The sequence below is a fragment of the Copidosoma floridanum genome, unplaced genomic scaffold (genome assembly GCF_036245765.1).
Source record: "Copidosoma floridanum isolate Cflo_tuat_1 unplaced genomic scaffold, Cflo_Japanese_pri ptg000024l, whole genome shotgun sequence".
Lineage (NCBI taxonomy): Eukaryota > Metazoa > Arthropoda > Insecta > Hymenoptera > Encyrtidae > Copidosoma > Copidosoma floridanum.
The window spans coordinates 8,859,864-8,873,878 of record NW_028321901.1 but is presented as its reverse complement, the minus strand read 5'-3'; the positions used below and the strand labels follow the sequence as shown (position 1 = coordinate 8,873,878).

The 14,015-nt window shown below is 32.6% G+C and overlaps 1 protein-coding gene across 2 annotated transcripts in view; it reads left to right on the top strand.

Moving 5' to 3' along the window:
• The window catches only part of Eif4g (eukaryotic translation initiation factor 4 gamma), a 763,642-nt gene that overhangs the window by 246,560 nt on the left and 503,067 nt on the right, over positions 1 to 14,015 (top strand). For both annotated transcript variants that reach the window (XM_089595035.1, XM_089595034.1), the window contains exon 8: positions 6,896 to 7,092. In XM_089595035.1, the coding sequence (XP_089451161.1) occupies positions 6,896 to 7,092 (197 nt within the window). The remainder of the gene's footprint in view (positions 1 to 6,895; positions 7,093 to 14,015) is intronic.

Below are 14,015 nucleotides of genomic sequence, written 5' to 3'. Positions count from 1 at the left end.
TTTCCCGTTTTAAGTTTTCAATATCCGCCAGAACTGGAATACTGTTGTAGGAGTATGTCTGAGCACCTATTTTCAATCAAAAATTAAGATAACGAGCCTTTGTTTAAAAAGACATAAATGACATACATGAACTGGAAGATTTAAGTTCAATAATTCCATTGAAAATATATACATTGACTAAAGAAAAATTGTGTTTCGCAAGTTTTATGTTAGGATTTTTGTTTCTTGTTAAAAGTTAAATCTCTGTAGCCTCTTGGTCGGTTAGCAATGTGCATTTTATTACAATGATTGCTTTTTAAATGTATGTCCATAAACATGACAGTTTGTTAAGTATTGTGATACAATAAAAATTCAGTTAGTAAGAGACATTATTTTTGTTCAATGTTATTGAAAATTCATTCGAGTAAAAATTTGAAGTTCAGAAAACAACGCTACTTTTTTAGGAAAAAACATTTTAGTATGTGATTTTAACACAGGACTTACGTAATTTTATAAGTATTTTATAATTTTAACGTATACATTATCATAAATATTTTATAACATATCTCTAGAACAGAAAATAATTTTAAAAAATAGATCTTCAATCTTTAAAATTAACAGATCTGGAGATATAGCGGTGATTACGCTTATGTTTTCAATCAACAGAACCATGTTGCTCAACAACAGCTACGAAAAAAAAAAATCCGTCCTTTGCCTTGATAATAGCCAATAATTAAGTAGCAAAAAAGAGTAATTTTCATTATGGTCCTATAACTTGGCTATTCCAGTACTAGTCCTAGATTTTAAAGGAATTTTGTGACAACCCTATATGTTAAGTTGTAGTTTAAAAGCCGAGTAAAACGATATATTTTGCTCTTTAATCTGTGGTCTTTTTACGTATTAGTACTCTTCGTACAAAGTACCAAATCGACATTTCTAACATTCACATTGTTATTTTACAATACACTTGCAGGGATTGCAATCCCGCAGCTCACTCAATCCCGCGAGATTAATATGCGGGATTAATCGATCCCGCGCGGGATTCTGCGGGATCCCGCATATTTGAAATTATTTACAGTAGTTCAACTTTTTGCCCCGTTTGTATGTAAGATAAAGTATTAATTTTTTGATCTTATAGGGTCATAAGATCGAAAAGTTAATACTTTATCTTATTTAAAATTATGTTATAAAATCGAATTGAAACTACTAATTTTTGTTTAAAAAATCAAGTATTATTAATTAAACATGTCTTACATTATGCAACAAAAATTGATTGTTTTCTAACAAAATAACAATGAAATCATAATTAAGTAGGAGTAATTAGTAATCAGCCTTATTAGACCTTAATTTTTTAATGTTAAGCATCAAAGGTTTTGTTTAATTTTACTCTTACATCTAATAACAGTTTTATGATGTTTGTAATTCAGTCCTAATAGTCTTATTCATATAATCACTAATAATTAGAGTTGGACCTGTGTTAGTTGCAGATGTTTCAGCTATAGGTATATTTTCGACATCATATTCCCATTTACGGGCATAATCAGCATATAAAATAGCACAAAACAAAAAAAATAGGGTACATTAGTATACTTACGTTAAACGCCGGACGGTGTGCTATTTGCACACTACATGTGATATTTTCACAATTACATGAATTCACAAGTTACATGATTACATACAAAGTTTTACTTTTCACGTTAAATATCCTCTGCACACGCTTACATGAGTTACACTTATTAAGTAGCGGAACAGAATTATACAGGTGAATTATAGTTTCATAATATTCAATCACTCATATACATCATTTAACGTTGTACATACTCAAGCATTCTCATTTTTCAGCTTTTCTATTTTACTGTCTATTAATTATTAAAAAAAATTCTTCCTTTCTTCTTTTATTAGTACGTTTTTCCCTTTCTAAAACATTTTCTGTTGACATAATTTCATGAGTCTGTCTTTCTCCTGGCTATTAATATTATTTTCATGTCTTTAAGCTCTTTTGCATGCATCCATCCGAATCTTTTTTATACCTCTTTTAATATTGAATATCTGGGTGTGCAACAGTCTAGTCTCAGTACCCATTTGAAATAATCACATTCCACTTTTTCCAACTCTTGTCTTTCCATCCACCCAAAAATTTTGGTCCCATATAATATTATGCATTTGACTAAGTTATTATACACAACGCTTTTTCTTCATAAGTCATTTTTGCAGAGCCTCTCCTCCAAGCTCCACTTTTCTTTGTCGCTATCATGCCCTTAATTATTAAATCCTCTATATGATTCTTAAAGTTGCCTTTTCTATTAAAAACAAAACCTAGGTATTTTAAACTTTCTGCCTCCTACTTTCTCTCCCCCTTATTTCCATTCCAATTTCCCTACCCTTTCAGTGCTGTTTCACGCCATTACTTTTGATTCATACAATTCAAAATTAGCTTCCTTTTGTTTATAAACGCTTTAAGCAGCCCCATCATGTCTACCAAAGCCTCCCTATGTATAGCTATTAGCACCAGATCATCTGCATAGGCGACCGTGTTCTTTTTTTATTTATTTGGATGCCCCCCCCCCACGTTTCTTGCTTTAAACTTATTTCTAGTCCTGCAATACATAGACAGAAAATTGCTGGGCTTAGCAAATATCCCTGCCGTAACCCTTTTGTTACCCAAAACTCCTCTGATATACCATCTTTACTTTTAATCCTCACTTTTCTCTTATTGTAAACCTTTATTAACTTTTCAATTAAACATTTACTCACCCCTTTCTTTTCCAAAACCTCCCATGAATTACTTCTATTAACTGAATCAAATTCCACTTTAAAGTCTATGAATACTGCATACAATTTTTTCTTAATTCACCTTTACACTGTGTATTAAGCGATTCAATACGCATGTATTATCTATCGTTGACCTTTTTTAATGGAACCCTGCCTGCCCTTCTGGTAACATCTTTTTCTCGTTCATTTCCTTACCTTACTTCGCTGTCAATATTTCTGTGTAAACTTTATATGCTGTACTCTTCAGTGAAATTTCTCTTCAATTCCCCGGTATATTTCTGTTCCCCTTTTTGAACAGTGGCACAATAACCGCTGTTTTTCAATCATTTGGGATCTCTGCTCCTTTCTTAACCTTTTTAATGACCATCTTTAGCTCATTTTTTACTACGGCCCCCGTGCATTTCCACGCCACTCCTGGAATTTCGTCTATCTCTGACACTTTTTTCTTCCTTAAATATTTAATGGCATTATCTATCTCTCAATCCATCAACTTTGCACCCCCATCCCGCTCATTTTCAAAAATCACTTTTACCCCTACTATTTTTTAACTAACCCTCCTAGCAGAGTTTCAAATGTGACTTCCATCTGTTTAACTTTACACTCCCCTTTTCATTTTCTCTTTCCTTATTATACCTATTCAGAAATCCCCACACCTCCCTATCATTTTTAATATTAACTAAAGTATCCTTTTCACGTTCTTGGTAACTCCGTTCCTTCAACTTACACAGCTCATACCATTCTTTTCTCAATTGTATGTACTGAGTTTTTTTACTTCTTCTCTTTTCCATTTTGCCAAAGTTTTTTAACTATCCTCTTCTTTACTGCACACTCTTTATCCCACCAAGGCCTGTCCCCGAGCTTTCTAACTTTTATTTTTATTTATTTCTTAACCATCGCATCTAGAACCTTTCTCTCTCTAAATTTTTCTACCCATCCATTTCCTCTGTCATTGACCCTTTTATCTTTTCTTTACTTGTCTGACTTAAACACATTTCTATGCTCTCATTCGACCACCAGTATATTGTTTGCTTCTTACTGTCCGCTACCTCATCCTCATTATTTCTTGCTACCATCACCCCTTTCCTTTTTCTCACCTCCAGCGGTAAATGATCCGACTCACATTTCGCACCCACCCTAAAATTTTTAACCATACCCATTTCGTCTTGATTAACCAAAATATAATAAATCACCGAGCATCTATGTGCTCCGTTGTATGTGTAATTCCCTTTCTCGTTCCATCTTTCCATACCATTTAGAATGATCCACCCTTTATCTTTTACTAACCGCGACATTATATGCCCTTTGTTGCTCACAACTTGACCACAACTTTTTCTTTTTACCCCAATTTTCCTGTAATCATCTCCTCTGCCACTATCAAACTCCCCTAGCCTTGATCCGATGCTTCGGGAAATAGCGCCGGCTTAACCGGGGAAAAGTGCACGTCCTGAAATACGGACTCTTCTCCGGGGAAAGGCTACACAGTGATGAGTAGACCTGATGCGACAGTGCCAGCTTAACTGACACGGTATTTCACCGGAGATACCCGATTGAGCCCATGGTATGACATACGTGCGGTATCAAGGATTGGTAAAATGGGTGCTGCAATACACCTCTAGACAAAAGTGGTGAGTGGGTGGCCTGGGTGACTGGGCCAATAGGGTGTCGCGGTAACCCATAGGAAAAAAAAATGTTCAGTTTAATTCCTTCCGTTTTTAAAAACCCACTTTGCTTGCTGCGCTCTCCACGCTTATCCCAGTGCTGATGCTCCATACTGATCCACCCGTTTCTCCGTGCCCTCTGCTGCTGCTGTTGCTCCTTGTCGCTGCTGCCAGGGTCTAATTACTTGTCTCCTCTTCTACCGTCTGTCTGCATTATTCTATCTTTCTGTGTATGGATTCGATACGTTTTTCTAATTGAGATTCCCTTTCTTTTGCATCGATTACTTCCCTATGTAGATCGATGCATTCCTGTCTCACTTTTTCTAGCTGTGCTGTACATATTTGTTTAATTTTTTTAGACTTCTCTCTTTCAACTTTGCGCTTCTTAAGCTCCTCTCTGTCCTCCGCTATTCAATCCTTGGCTTCACTCTGTGACTCACTTTTCTTAGATTTCTTATTCGTTCTTTCTTTCTCTCTCACTAATTTATTTATATCCAGGTTTGTTGGGAACTTTATTTTTCTCACCGTTCTATCCTACGTAGGCTGTTTGAAATCACTTAGCTTTTCTTGTCCCTTCTTTTCATCGTTATTATTGTTGCGCTCTTTATCCTTTTAACTATTTTTAAGTAATCTGTTTCTGGCTTTGATAGCCTCTTTGCCATTCTTACCATCGCTTCTGGCTTTTCTTGCATTTTTCGAGTCGGACGAGTTCTGCATTTTGCACTGCACGTTGTCAGTACCACGTTCTAACCTCTATTTGGCCACTCTCTTTCTATTTTCCATTTCCTCACTTTTCGTTGCTTGTACCACCAGAACTTTTCACTTTCCTTTTATTTCCTTACACCTTGTTAACACTTTTTTTACTTATTCGTTTATTCTGCTTATTTCTTTTCTGTATAAATTATTTTTTCTATACAAGTGCATGCACCCTATATCCTACCACGGTGCCAGCCCATGCACAAGTCCTAGTAATGTCTTAAAATTTGTGTTACCTTTATTAAAACTAAGATTGTTGTTTCTCTTTTATAGTATAGTATTGAGATCTTACATATACCAATTGCAGGGTTTTTACGTATCCTATGTCCCTAATTTCTCCCCTCTTTTTCTTTTCTTCGTAATCACCATCTTACTGGATACTAATTATAGGGTGCAGCGATTGGCTCAAGCATATCCTAGGTATTATCAAGTTTAATGCAAGGATCTTTTCCGATGAATTACCTAACTCGCTATATCTACGTTTTCAAGACCGATAGTGACTTACCCATTGAGCTAGCTAAGTGTTGGTATTTCTTCGAAAAGAAAGGCCCTGGAGGCCCAGACACCACCAAAAAAATCTCATGTTCATTTTCAAAATCGGATCAGACGCTTTAAGTTATCCTAAGTACTTATCTTATCGAAATAGTCCAGATGTTCGAACCCACGACTTTCAAGTTTCTCTAGCTTGGAGGCTAGCACGCGAAGCACTAAGCCATCAAAGCTATTTGACCGAGTTCTCTGATGGGAACTTTGCACTAAGAGCCCGCACGAAATATTTGCGTCCTTGGAAAAAAATGAAAAATAGGAAAAAAAGTCACAAGATTCTGGATACAGGGATTATAATACGCTAATACATTGCAATACAAATACCTGGAATATAATACATAAATTTATTTTGAGCTTGATATTATAACAAATATACGGTGGAAAACTTATTTAGTTATTGTTGTTCATGTTCTAGTTGATGGTTAAAAAAAATTGTAGTTTTCCTTTAATAAAAATAAATGAGGTACGTACGTACACTCTTGATCATGGTAATTTAAAAGTGAACATTTGTACGTTGTCTGAAATGTAACTATTTTAAAAATTAAGTAGATCGTTTTTATCCAAACAATCTCTTGTTCACTCATTTAATCCTTTACGCAATACAAAATTGTACCCACAAGTTTCATTGCTTCAGTACAATATTTTAATAATTAAGGACGTTCATCACAGTTAAAGGGGAAATGTAAAAAGTGCAGTGACGGGGGAGTGAGCATGCGGCAGCGCCTGCAACTGTTTTGAATGCATTTGCATATCTATATATAGGCGTCTGACACTGTTTTTTTTATTTAATTGCAAAAGTAACTTGTCGATGTCTCTGAAAATTGAGAATAATACCAGTAGTATCGTATTGCGTCATGCAAAAAAAAAGTTGAAAAAATTCTACATACCATTTTCTTAAAAATTCCATTTTGACTCCTCCACACGGTTACGTGTTAAATTGAGTTTTTTTTTACATTCAACATTCAATTTTCAAAAAACGATCTCAAATTTTACATGTGACTTTCTCACATCATTACGAGCATCCTCTTGAAATTTTAGCAAGATCTTACAGAAAACGCTATGTGTGATGAACGTCCTAATATCGAAAAGAAAACTATTCCTCATGCGTCTTTCTGTTTATCAAGAAGTATATTTTTAAACTGGTTGAAGCTGACGCATAAATTTTAATACGACTTTTTTTTCAGGAGTTTCCTGTGATAAAGAAGCGTTATGTACAACTGCAGGCAGTTCTAAAGGTTCCTATGAATATTTGGCCTTGAATGCAGCACAGCGGGACTTAATTATGCCAACTGGTCAATCTACTAGTAGTCAGGACATAAAACCGCTCAAACCAGAAGAGAAAGTCCTTACCGATACTCAAGAAATCATAACCACTGTTGATGTGAGTATTTACGAACAATTTTTTTAACTATTTTTTATAGTAATCGTATTTATATAAATTTGATTCTTGTATATTTTAGTCGTAGCTTATGCAAGACATACGTATCAAGTATACTAGATAGTTCTGTCTACTAAAGTAATATTCTCCAATTAGTTTAAGTGATATAAAGAACTAGTATTCCCATTTTGTAGATATGAATCAACATTAAAAATTGTAAAACTATCTTAGTCCATGTTTTTTTGTTTGTTTGATTTGAATTGGATAAACATTACATTTGTTTATTACAACTTTAGAATTAACGCAAAATTACGCTTTGACCTTAAAAAATCACAATTTTTTTTAAAACAAAAACTTTTTCTTCGTAACAGTTAGTTGAACCCTCATAGCATTATAATTTTTCAGACTTTTATGTTGAACGGAAAAATTTCTTTATCTGCAAAAAGCAAAAAAATCTGCGTGAACAAAGCTTAGATAATATCAAACAAACTATAAGTGCATAACCTCCATGACAACGTATGATTTTATGAGTTTTTAATAGAAAACAAAAAAAACAGTTAGTAGTGCAATATTATATTAGAAATTGTCTTGAAATTTTTTTGATTTTGAATTTGAAATCATTTACATTCCGGTGGTCTTACGTTACAATAATATAGTAAAAATAAATGTTTTGAAAAATTTTAAATTTCTTTCTGTTATTTAAAAACACAACTTTTAACATCGTGAAATAATTTTTTTTTTTATGACAAGAAACACTTTCGAAGCCCAATGAAAACTATAAAATACAACATAAGCCGAGTTTGACGTTATTTTTTGACAATTATCCATAAACCATAACGCTTACAAAAGTGCAGTAGACTGTTTCATTTAACAGGACAAATCTACGTTTTTAATTTAAAAGGTCACTGCTTGCTGAATTCATTATTAGTTAAGAATATGTAGTAATCAGATGGAGTAGTCATGTTCTCCTTAGTAAAAGTGTACTCTCAAATAATAAAATTATACATGTCCTTTACAATTAAAATTATTCATGAACCAGTACATATATTTATCTTCATTTATTATTGTTATACTGTCTTTTGTACTCTGCGATCTTTTGTATAAAACTGACGGTTTTACTCGTAGATAATTACAGAAATAGTTTGATATGTACACATACGTCGAATTCTTTGGAAAATCTGCACGTGGGTGTGATTGTTTAACGTGTGTGATATATCATTCTATTATCATACAATCTAAAGTGCTTGAAAATAGCTTTAATTTAACTCAACTAATCTTAAAAACGTTATCGGAGTCGAAAGTTGTTAGTAACTGAAGAAGTTCCTAAAAGAAGAAATTTTTATATCCCAAAAGTTACTAGATTTTCATTTAATATTAAGACAAGCTATACGCTCTCATGGTTACTCTATGCTATTTTTTTGACTTCTACGATTCCACACAATTATTAACTATAAATATGCCTATAAAAAAACATGTAAATAATTTTAAAATGTGTAAGCATTACTATGTCTTTCTGTGTGTGACATGAATATTTAATGAACTCGCCTGCCCTTCCATTATTAAAAATTAATAAATCTACATTACTAATTTTACTTTCATAAATACGAAGCGTAAGGGAGGAAAAATTTCGAAATTTTGCTTCTTATTATTTATGAAACTTTTGCTTAATTACTTAGGCTACTCGTTGAATTTTGTCGTACATCAAGAAATTAGTTCCGTTTATATTATTCAACACACAAATACAAATTCAACAATGATTTGGTTTGATTCAACAATTAAAATAACTCATAAACCAAAAAAAGTTCAGTACTTAAATGCTAGAAACTATTTTAACATCAATTTTTCTATTGTTCATTGTTTCTAGTTTTTAAATGTCACATTTTCTATATTTTTAAGATCTTCGACACTTAATATCGTATTGAAAAGTGATCTAAACAACTATAAAATAAAAAAAATAAAAAAGATGAAATACATTTTTAAAACATGACTCCATATAATCTTTGGTTCTACTAAATTATAATTTTAATTAATTGTATAGATAGTAGTCAAATCATAATTCTAGCAGTTATTTATACTTCCACTTTTAAATCACAGAATTATGTTTTTCTAAACACTTGTGTTGTCACTAAAGACTTTAAACTAAATCAAATTCTTGCTTACTGCTCTTTACTTGTGCTACCACGCTTCTTGCGTTTCTTTGTTTCCCTTCCTTGACTTTCCATTTCACTACTTAGTGCGTTCAGTACAGGCTACAAACACCTCTTCAGTTTCAGTCTTTAAGCCTCCAATTCTTTTTTCTAGCAATTTAATTTAATTTTCTATCTCTTTGTCTTCATTGAACCTCTTCCTCTCTGCCACTATGCCGCTACATCAATTTTTTATCTTCTCCATCGTTTCTGTCAGTTTTTTTATTTTCACATCTGTACTTTCAACTTTTCTTTCAAAATTTTTTAAAACAGTAGAGTGCTTTGTCCCATGAGCCTTTCATGTAGAACACTTTCTTTCAAATCTCTTTTAGCCACTTCCTGCTGAGTCTCTTATTTTCCATTGCTTTCTTTCTTTTGATTTTTTTTCTTTATCCTGTTCTGCTTTTCTCTTTCCTTGTTGCAATTCTGTTAACTTTGATGCACGTCTAAGCTACTCCTAGACTTCAGTCTAACTGCTATTTGTCTTCTCTATTCTTTGTCTCGCATAACTTCTCAGTCCTTTGTTTAACTGTTTACACATAAATGTGTTTAATTTCTGAATGTTTGACCATTATCTGCCATTTTTGGTAATAATCAGCTATTAGGGGCCCGTACACAGTCCAAATATTTGTTTCTAGTGCCTTTGTATGATACTTAATCCATACAGTCATTTTAAGCTCTCAGAAACATAACCTTGGTTAGTTGTGTGCTCTCAATGTTAAAAAAAAGTCGAAAAAAATACGTTTTAATGCTACCTACATCGATTAAGGGCTGCAATTGATGGAAAACGGATAGATATTCTTAAAACGTACTAAAACATATTTACCTTATTTTTTTTAGAATTAGGAGACCGAACCTCACCCTTCAAAATGTCAAGAAATTCGAGAAAATATCCTATTTTCTGCCATTTTCGGTAACAATCCGCCATTAGAGGCCCGTACACAGTCCAAATAACTTTTTCTAGTGTCTTTGTATCACACTTAATATATACAATCTTTTTTAGCTCTCAAAAAATAGTCTCGCTTGGTTATGTGCTCTCAATGTTAGAAAAAAGTCGAAATTAAATCGTTATATGCTACCTTCATCCATACGGGGCTGCAATTGATGTAAAACATATAGATATTATTAAAAGGCACTAAAACTAATTTCCCTGATTTTTTCTAGAATTAGGAAACCTAACCTCGCCTCGAAAAATGTCAAGAAATTCGAGAAAATATCCTATTTTACGCAATTTTCGGTAATAATAAGTCATTAGGAGGTCGCACATGTTACTTATAACTGTTTCTAGTGTCTTCGTATAACTACATATACAAAGTCATTTTTAGCTTTTGTAATTATAACCTTGATTGGTTATGTACTCTCAATCATAGAAAGAAAGGCGAAAAAAAAGACGTTTTTCACTTACTTTTTCCCACTTGGGGCTGCAATCGATATAAAACATGAATGACGTACTTTAAAGGCACTAAAACTAATTCTCCTGATTTTTTTCAGCATTAGAAAACCTACCCTCACCCCGCAATATGTCTAGAAATTCGAGAAATCAGCCTATTTTTTGCTATTTTCGGTAATCATAATCTATTAGGGGGTCGTACATGTTCCTGCTATTGTTTTCTAGTATCTTTGTATGATACTACATACAAGCAGTCATTTTTAGTTTTTGGAAACATATCCTAGATTAGTTATGTGTTCTCAATGTTAGAAAAAAGTCGAAAAAGGACGTTTTTATGCTACTTACGTCGATCAGGGGCTGCAATTGATGTAAAAGGCATAAGAATAACGTTAAAAGTCACACAGCTTATCTCTGTGTACCAACAAACAATATTTTATCAGTTTCTCGACGGCAGAAAAATCAATAATAATCTTATTAAATAAATAATTGTATGAAATTCTCGAAAAAGTACAAATTTTCGTAAAATTTCGTCTATAACTTTGTTTCAAAGCATAGGATTAATGTAAAAACTTACACAGCTTATCTCTGTGTACCTACCAACAATATTTAATCAGTGGGCTGTCAGCAGAAAAATTAATAATAATCATGTTACATAAATAATTAGACGAAATTCTCGAAAAAATCCGAATTTCGTGAAATTTCGTTTATAACTCTGTTCCAAAGCATAGGATTGGTAGTAAAACTCAAACAGCTTATCTTTGTGTTTCTTTTTACAATATCTTGTCAATTTGCCGTCAGCAAAAAAATCAATAATAATCTTATTAAATAAATAATTAGCCAAAGTTTCGAAAAATTATACAGCTTATCTCTGTGTGTTAACCAATAATATTTCATGAGTTTTCAGTCTGTAGCAAGATGAGTAATCTTATTGAATAAGTAATTAGACGCAATTTTTTTAAAAACCTTTTTCGAAAAGTTTTGTCAAAATTTCGTCTAAATATTTATGTAATAAAATTATTATTGATTTTTTTCCTGTCGGCAAACTGATAAGATATTGTTGGCAGGTTTACAGAGATAAGCTTGGCTTTGATCCTATGCTTTGGAACAAAGTTATAGACGAAATTTCACGAATATTTGGATTTTTTTGAGGACTTCATCTAATTATTCGGTAGATAAGATTATTATTAATTTTTGTGCCTACGACAAACCGATAAGATATTGTTGGTAGGTACACAGGGATAAGCTTTACTAATTTACAGGGCAATCCCATAATCTGGAAGGAAGTTGTAAGGGATCTTTTAATAAAATACTTTCGTTTTCTGTGCGTTTCTGATCATTTATTCATTGAATATCATTGTTTTTAACTGTTATAAGTACCTGACTTAAAATAGTTATAGGTATTTGGTGTTAATGCTTCCGAAAAAGCTACTTGTTCTCATTCTTTGCATCGTTTGCAAAATAATTTTTGGAGGGTGCTCCATATAGTACGTCGGCTAAGTCTGTCGGCTATTTTTAGCTTTATTACAAGTATACTGTTATCTTTTATCCTGCCTTGAAAAAAAACGTCCCGGTAATTTTCGTGACAACTATTTTATTCTCAACTTTTTTCTAACTCGACAAACGTAAAATTTCATAAGGTTCTACTATATTCTCGAATTTCTTGACATTTTGCGGGGTAAGGTTAGGTTTACTATTTCTAAAAAAAAACTCAGGAAAATTAGTTTTAGTGCCTTTTAATTATTACTACATGTTTTACATCAATTGCAGCCCCTCATGGATGTAGGTAGCTTAAACACATTTTTTTTCGACTTTTTTCTAACATTTAGAGCCCATAACCAATCGAGGTTATGTTTTCGAGAGCTAAAAATGACTGTATGTATTTAGTGCGATACAAAGACACTAGAAAAAAAAAATTAGGAACATGTACGACCCCTTAATGCCTTATTACCGACTAAAATAGCAAAAAATAGGTTAATTACTCGAATTTCTTGAGGTTTTGCAGGGTAAGGTTAGGATTACCAATTTTAAAAAAATCAGGAAAATAAATTTTAGTGCCTTTCAATAGTCTCTATATAATTTACATCAATTCCAGCCCTAAATGGGCGTAGGAAGCACATAACGACTTATTTTCGACTTTTTTCTAACATTGAGAGCACATAACTAGGCGAGGTTATGTTTCCAAGAGCTAAAAATGACTGTGTGTATTAAGTGTGATACAAAGACACTAGAAAAAATTATTTGGACTGTGTGCAGGCCCCTAATGACTGATTGTTTTAGAAAATGGAAAAAAATAAGATATTTTCTCGAATTTCTTGATATTTTTCAGGGTGAGGTTAGGTTTCCTACTTCTGAAAAAAATAAAAGCAGTTAGTTGTAGTGCCTTTCAAGAATATCTATACGTTTTACATCAATTACAATCCCCTAATGTATGTAGGTAGCATAAAAATGTCTTTTTTTCGACTTTCTTCTAACATTGAGAACTCATAACTAACCAAGGTTATGTTTCTCAGATCTTAAAAAAAATGTATATATTTAGTGTGATACAAAGACACCAGAAAAAAATATAAGGAACTTGTACTACCTCGTAATGGCTTATAAGTGACAAAAATGGCAAAATTTGCAAATTTCTTGAATCTCTTGACATTTTGTGGGGTGAGGTTAGTTTTTCTAATTCTGAAAAAAATAAGGGGATTTCGTTTTAGTGCCGTTTAATGGTATATTTATGTTTTACATAAATTGCAGTCACTAATGGATGTAGGTAGCATGAAAACGTCTTTTTGTTTACTTTTTTGTAACATTAAGAGCACGTAACCAATCGAGATTATGTTGCTGAGAGCTCAAAACCGCTTTATGTGTTTAGTGTGATACAAAGACACTAGAAAAAATTATTGGGACTGTGTACAGGCTCCTAATGGCTTATGATTACTGAAAAAGGCAGAAAATAGGCTATTTTTTGGAATTCCTTGATATTTTTTGAGGTGAGGTTAGGTTTCCTAGTTCTCAAAAAAATTAGGAGAATAAGTTTTAGTGCCTTCACTGTATATCTTTATTTTTCACATTAATAGCAGCCTCTACTGGATGTAGGTAACTGAGAAACGTCTTTTTTTGACTTTCTTTTAAATCTCAATAGTTAATTACTCTCGGAGGTTATGTTTTCTAGTTCTACAAATTACTAAATCCATTTTTCACAACCATAGATTCGAAGAAAAGTCTGTTTTGGCTATTTTCTACCATGTATTACTGAAAGGTGTTGTGCTGAAGGTCTGTTTCATACGAATGTTACTCTATTTGTTAATAATTGTGTTCAAACTGGTTGGATGTTGATAAATTCATTTATTTGGGTATTATAA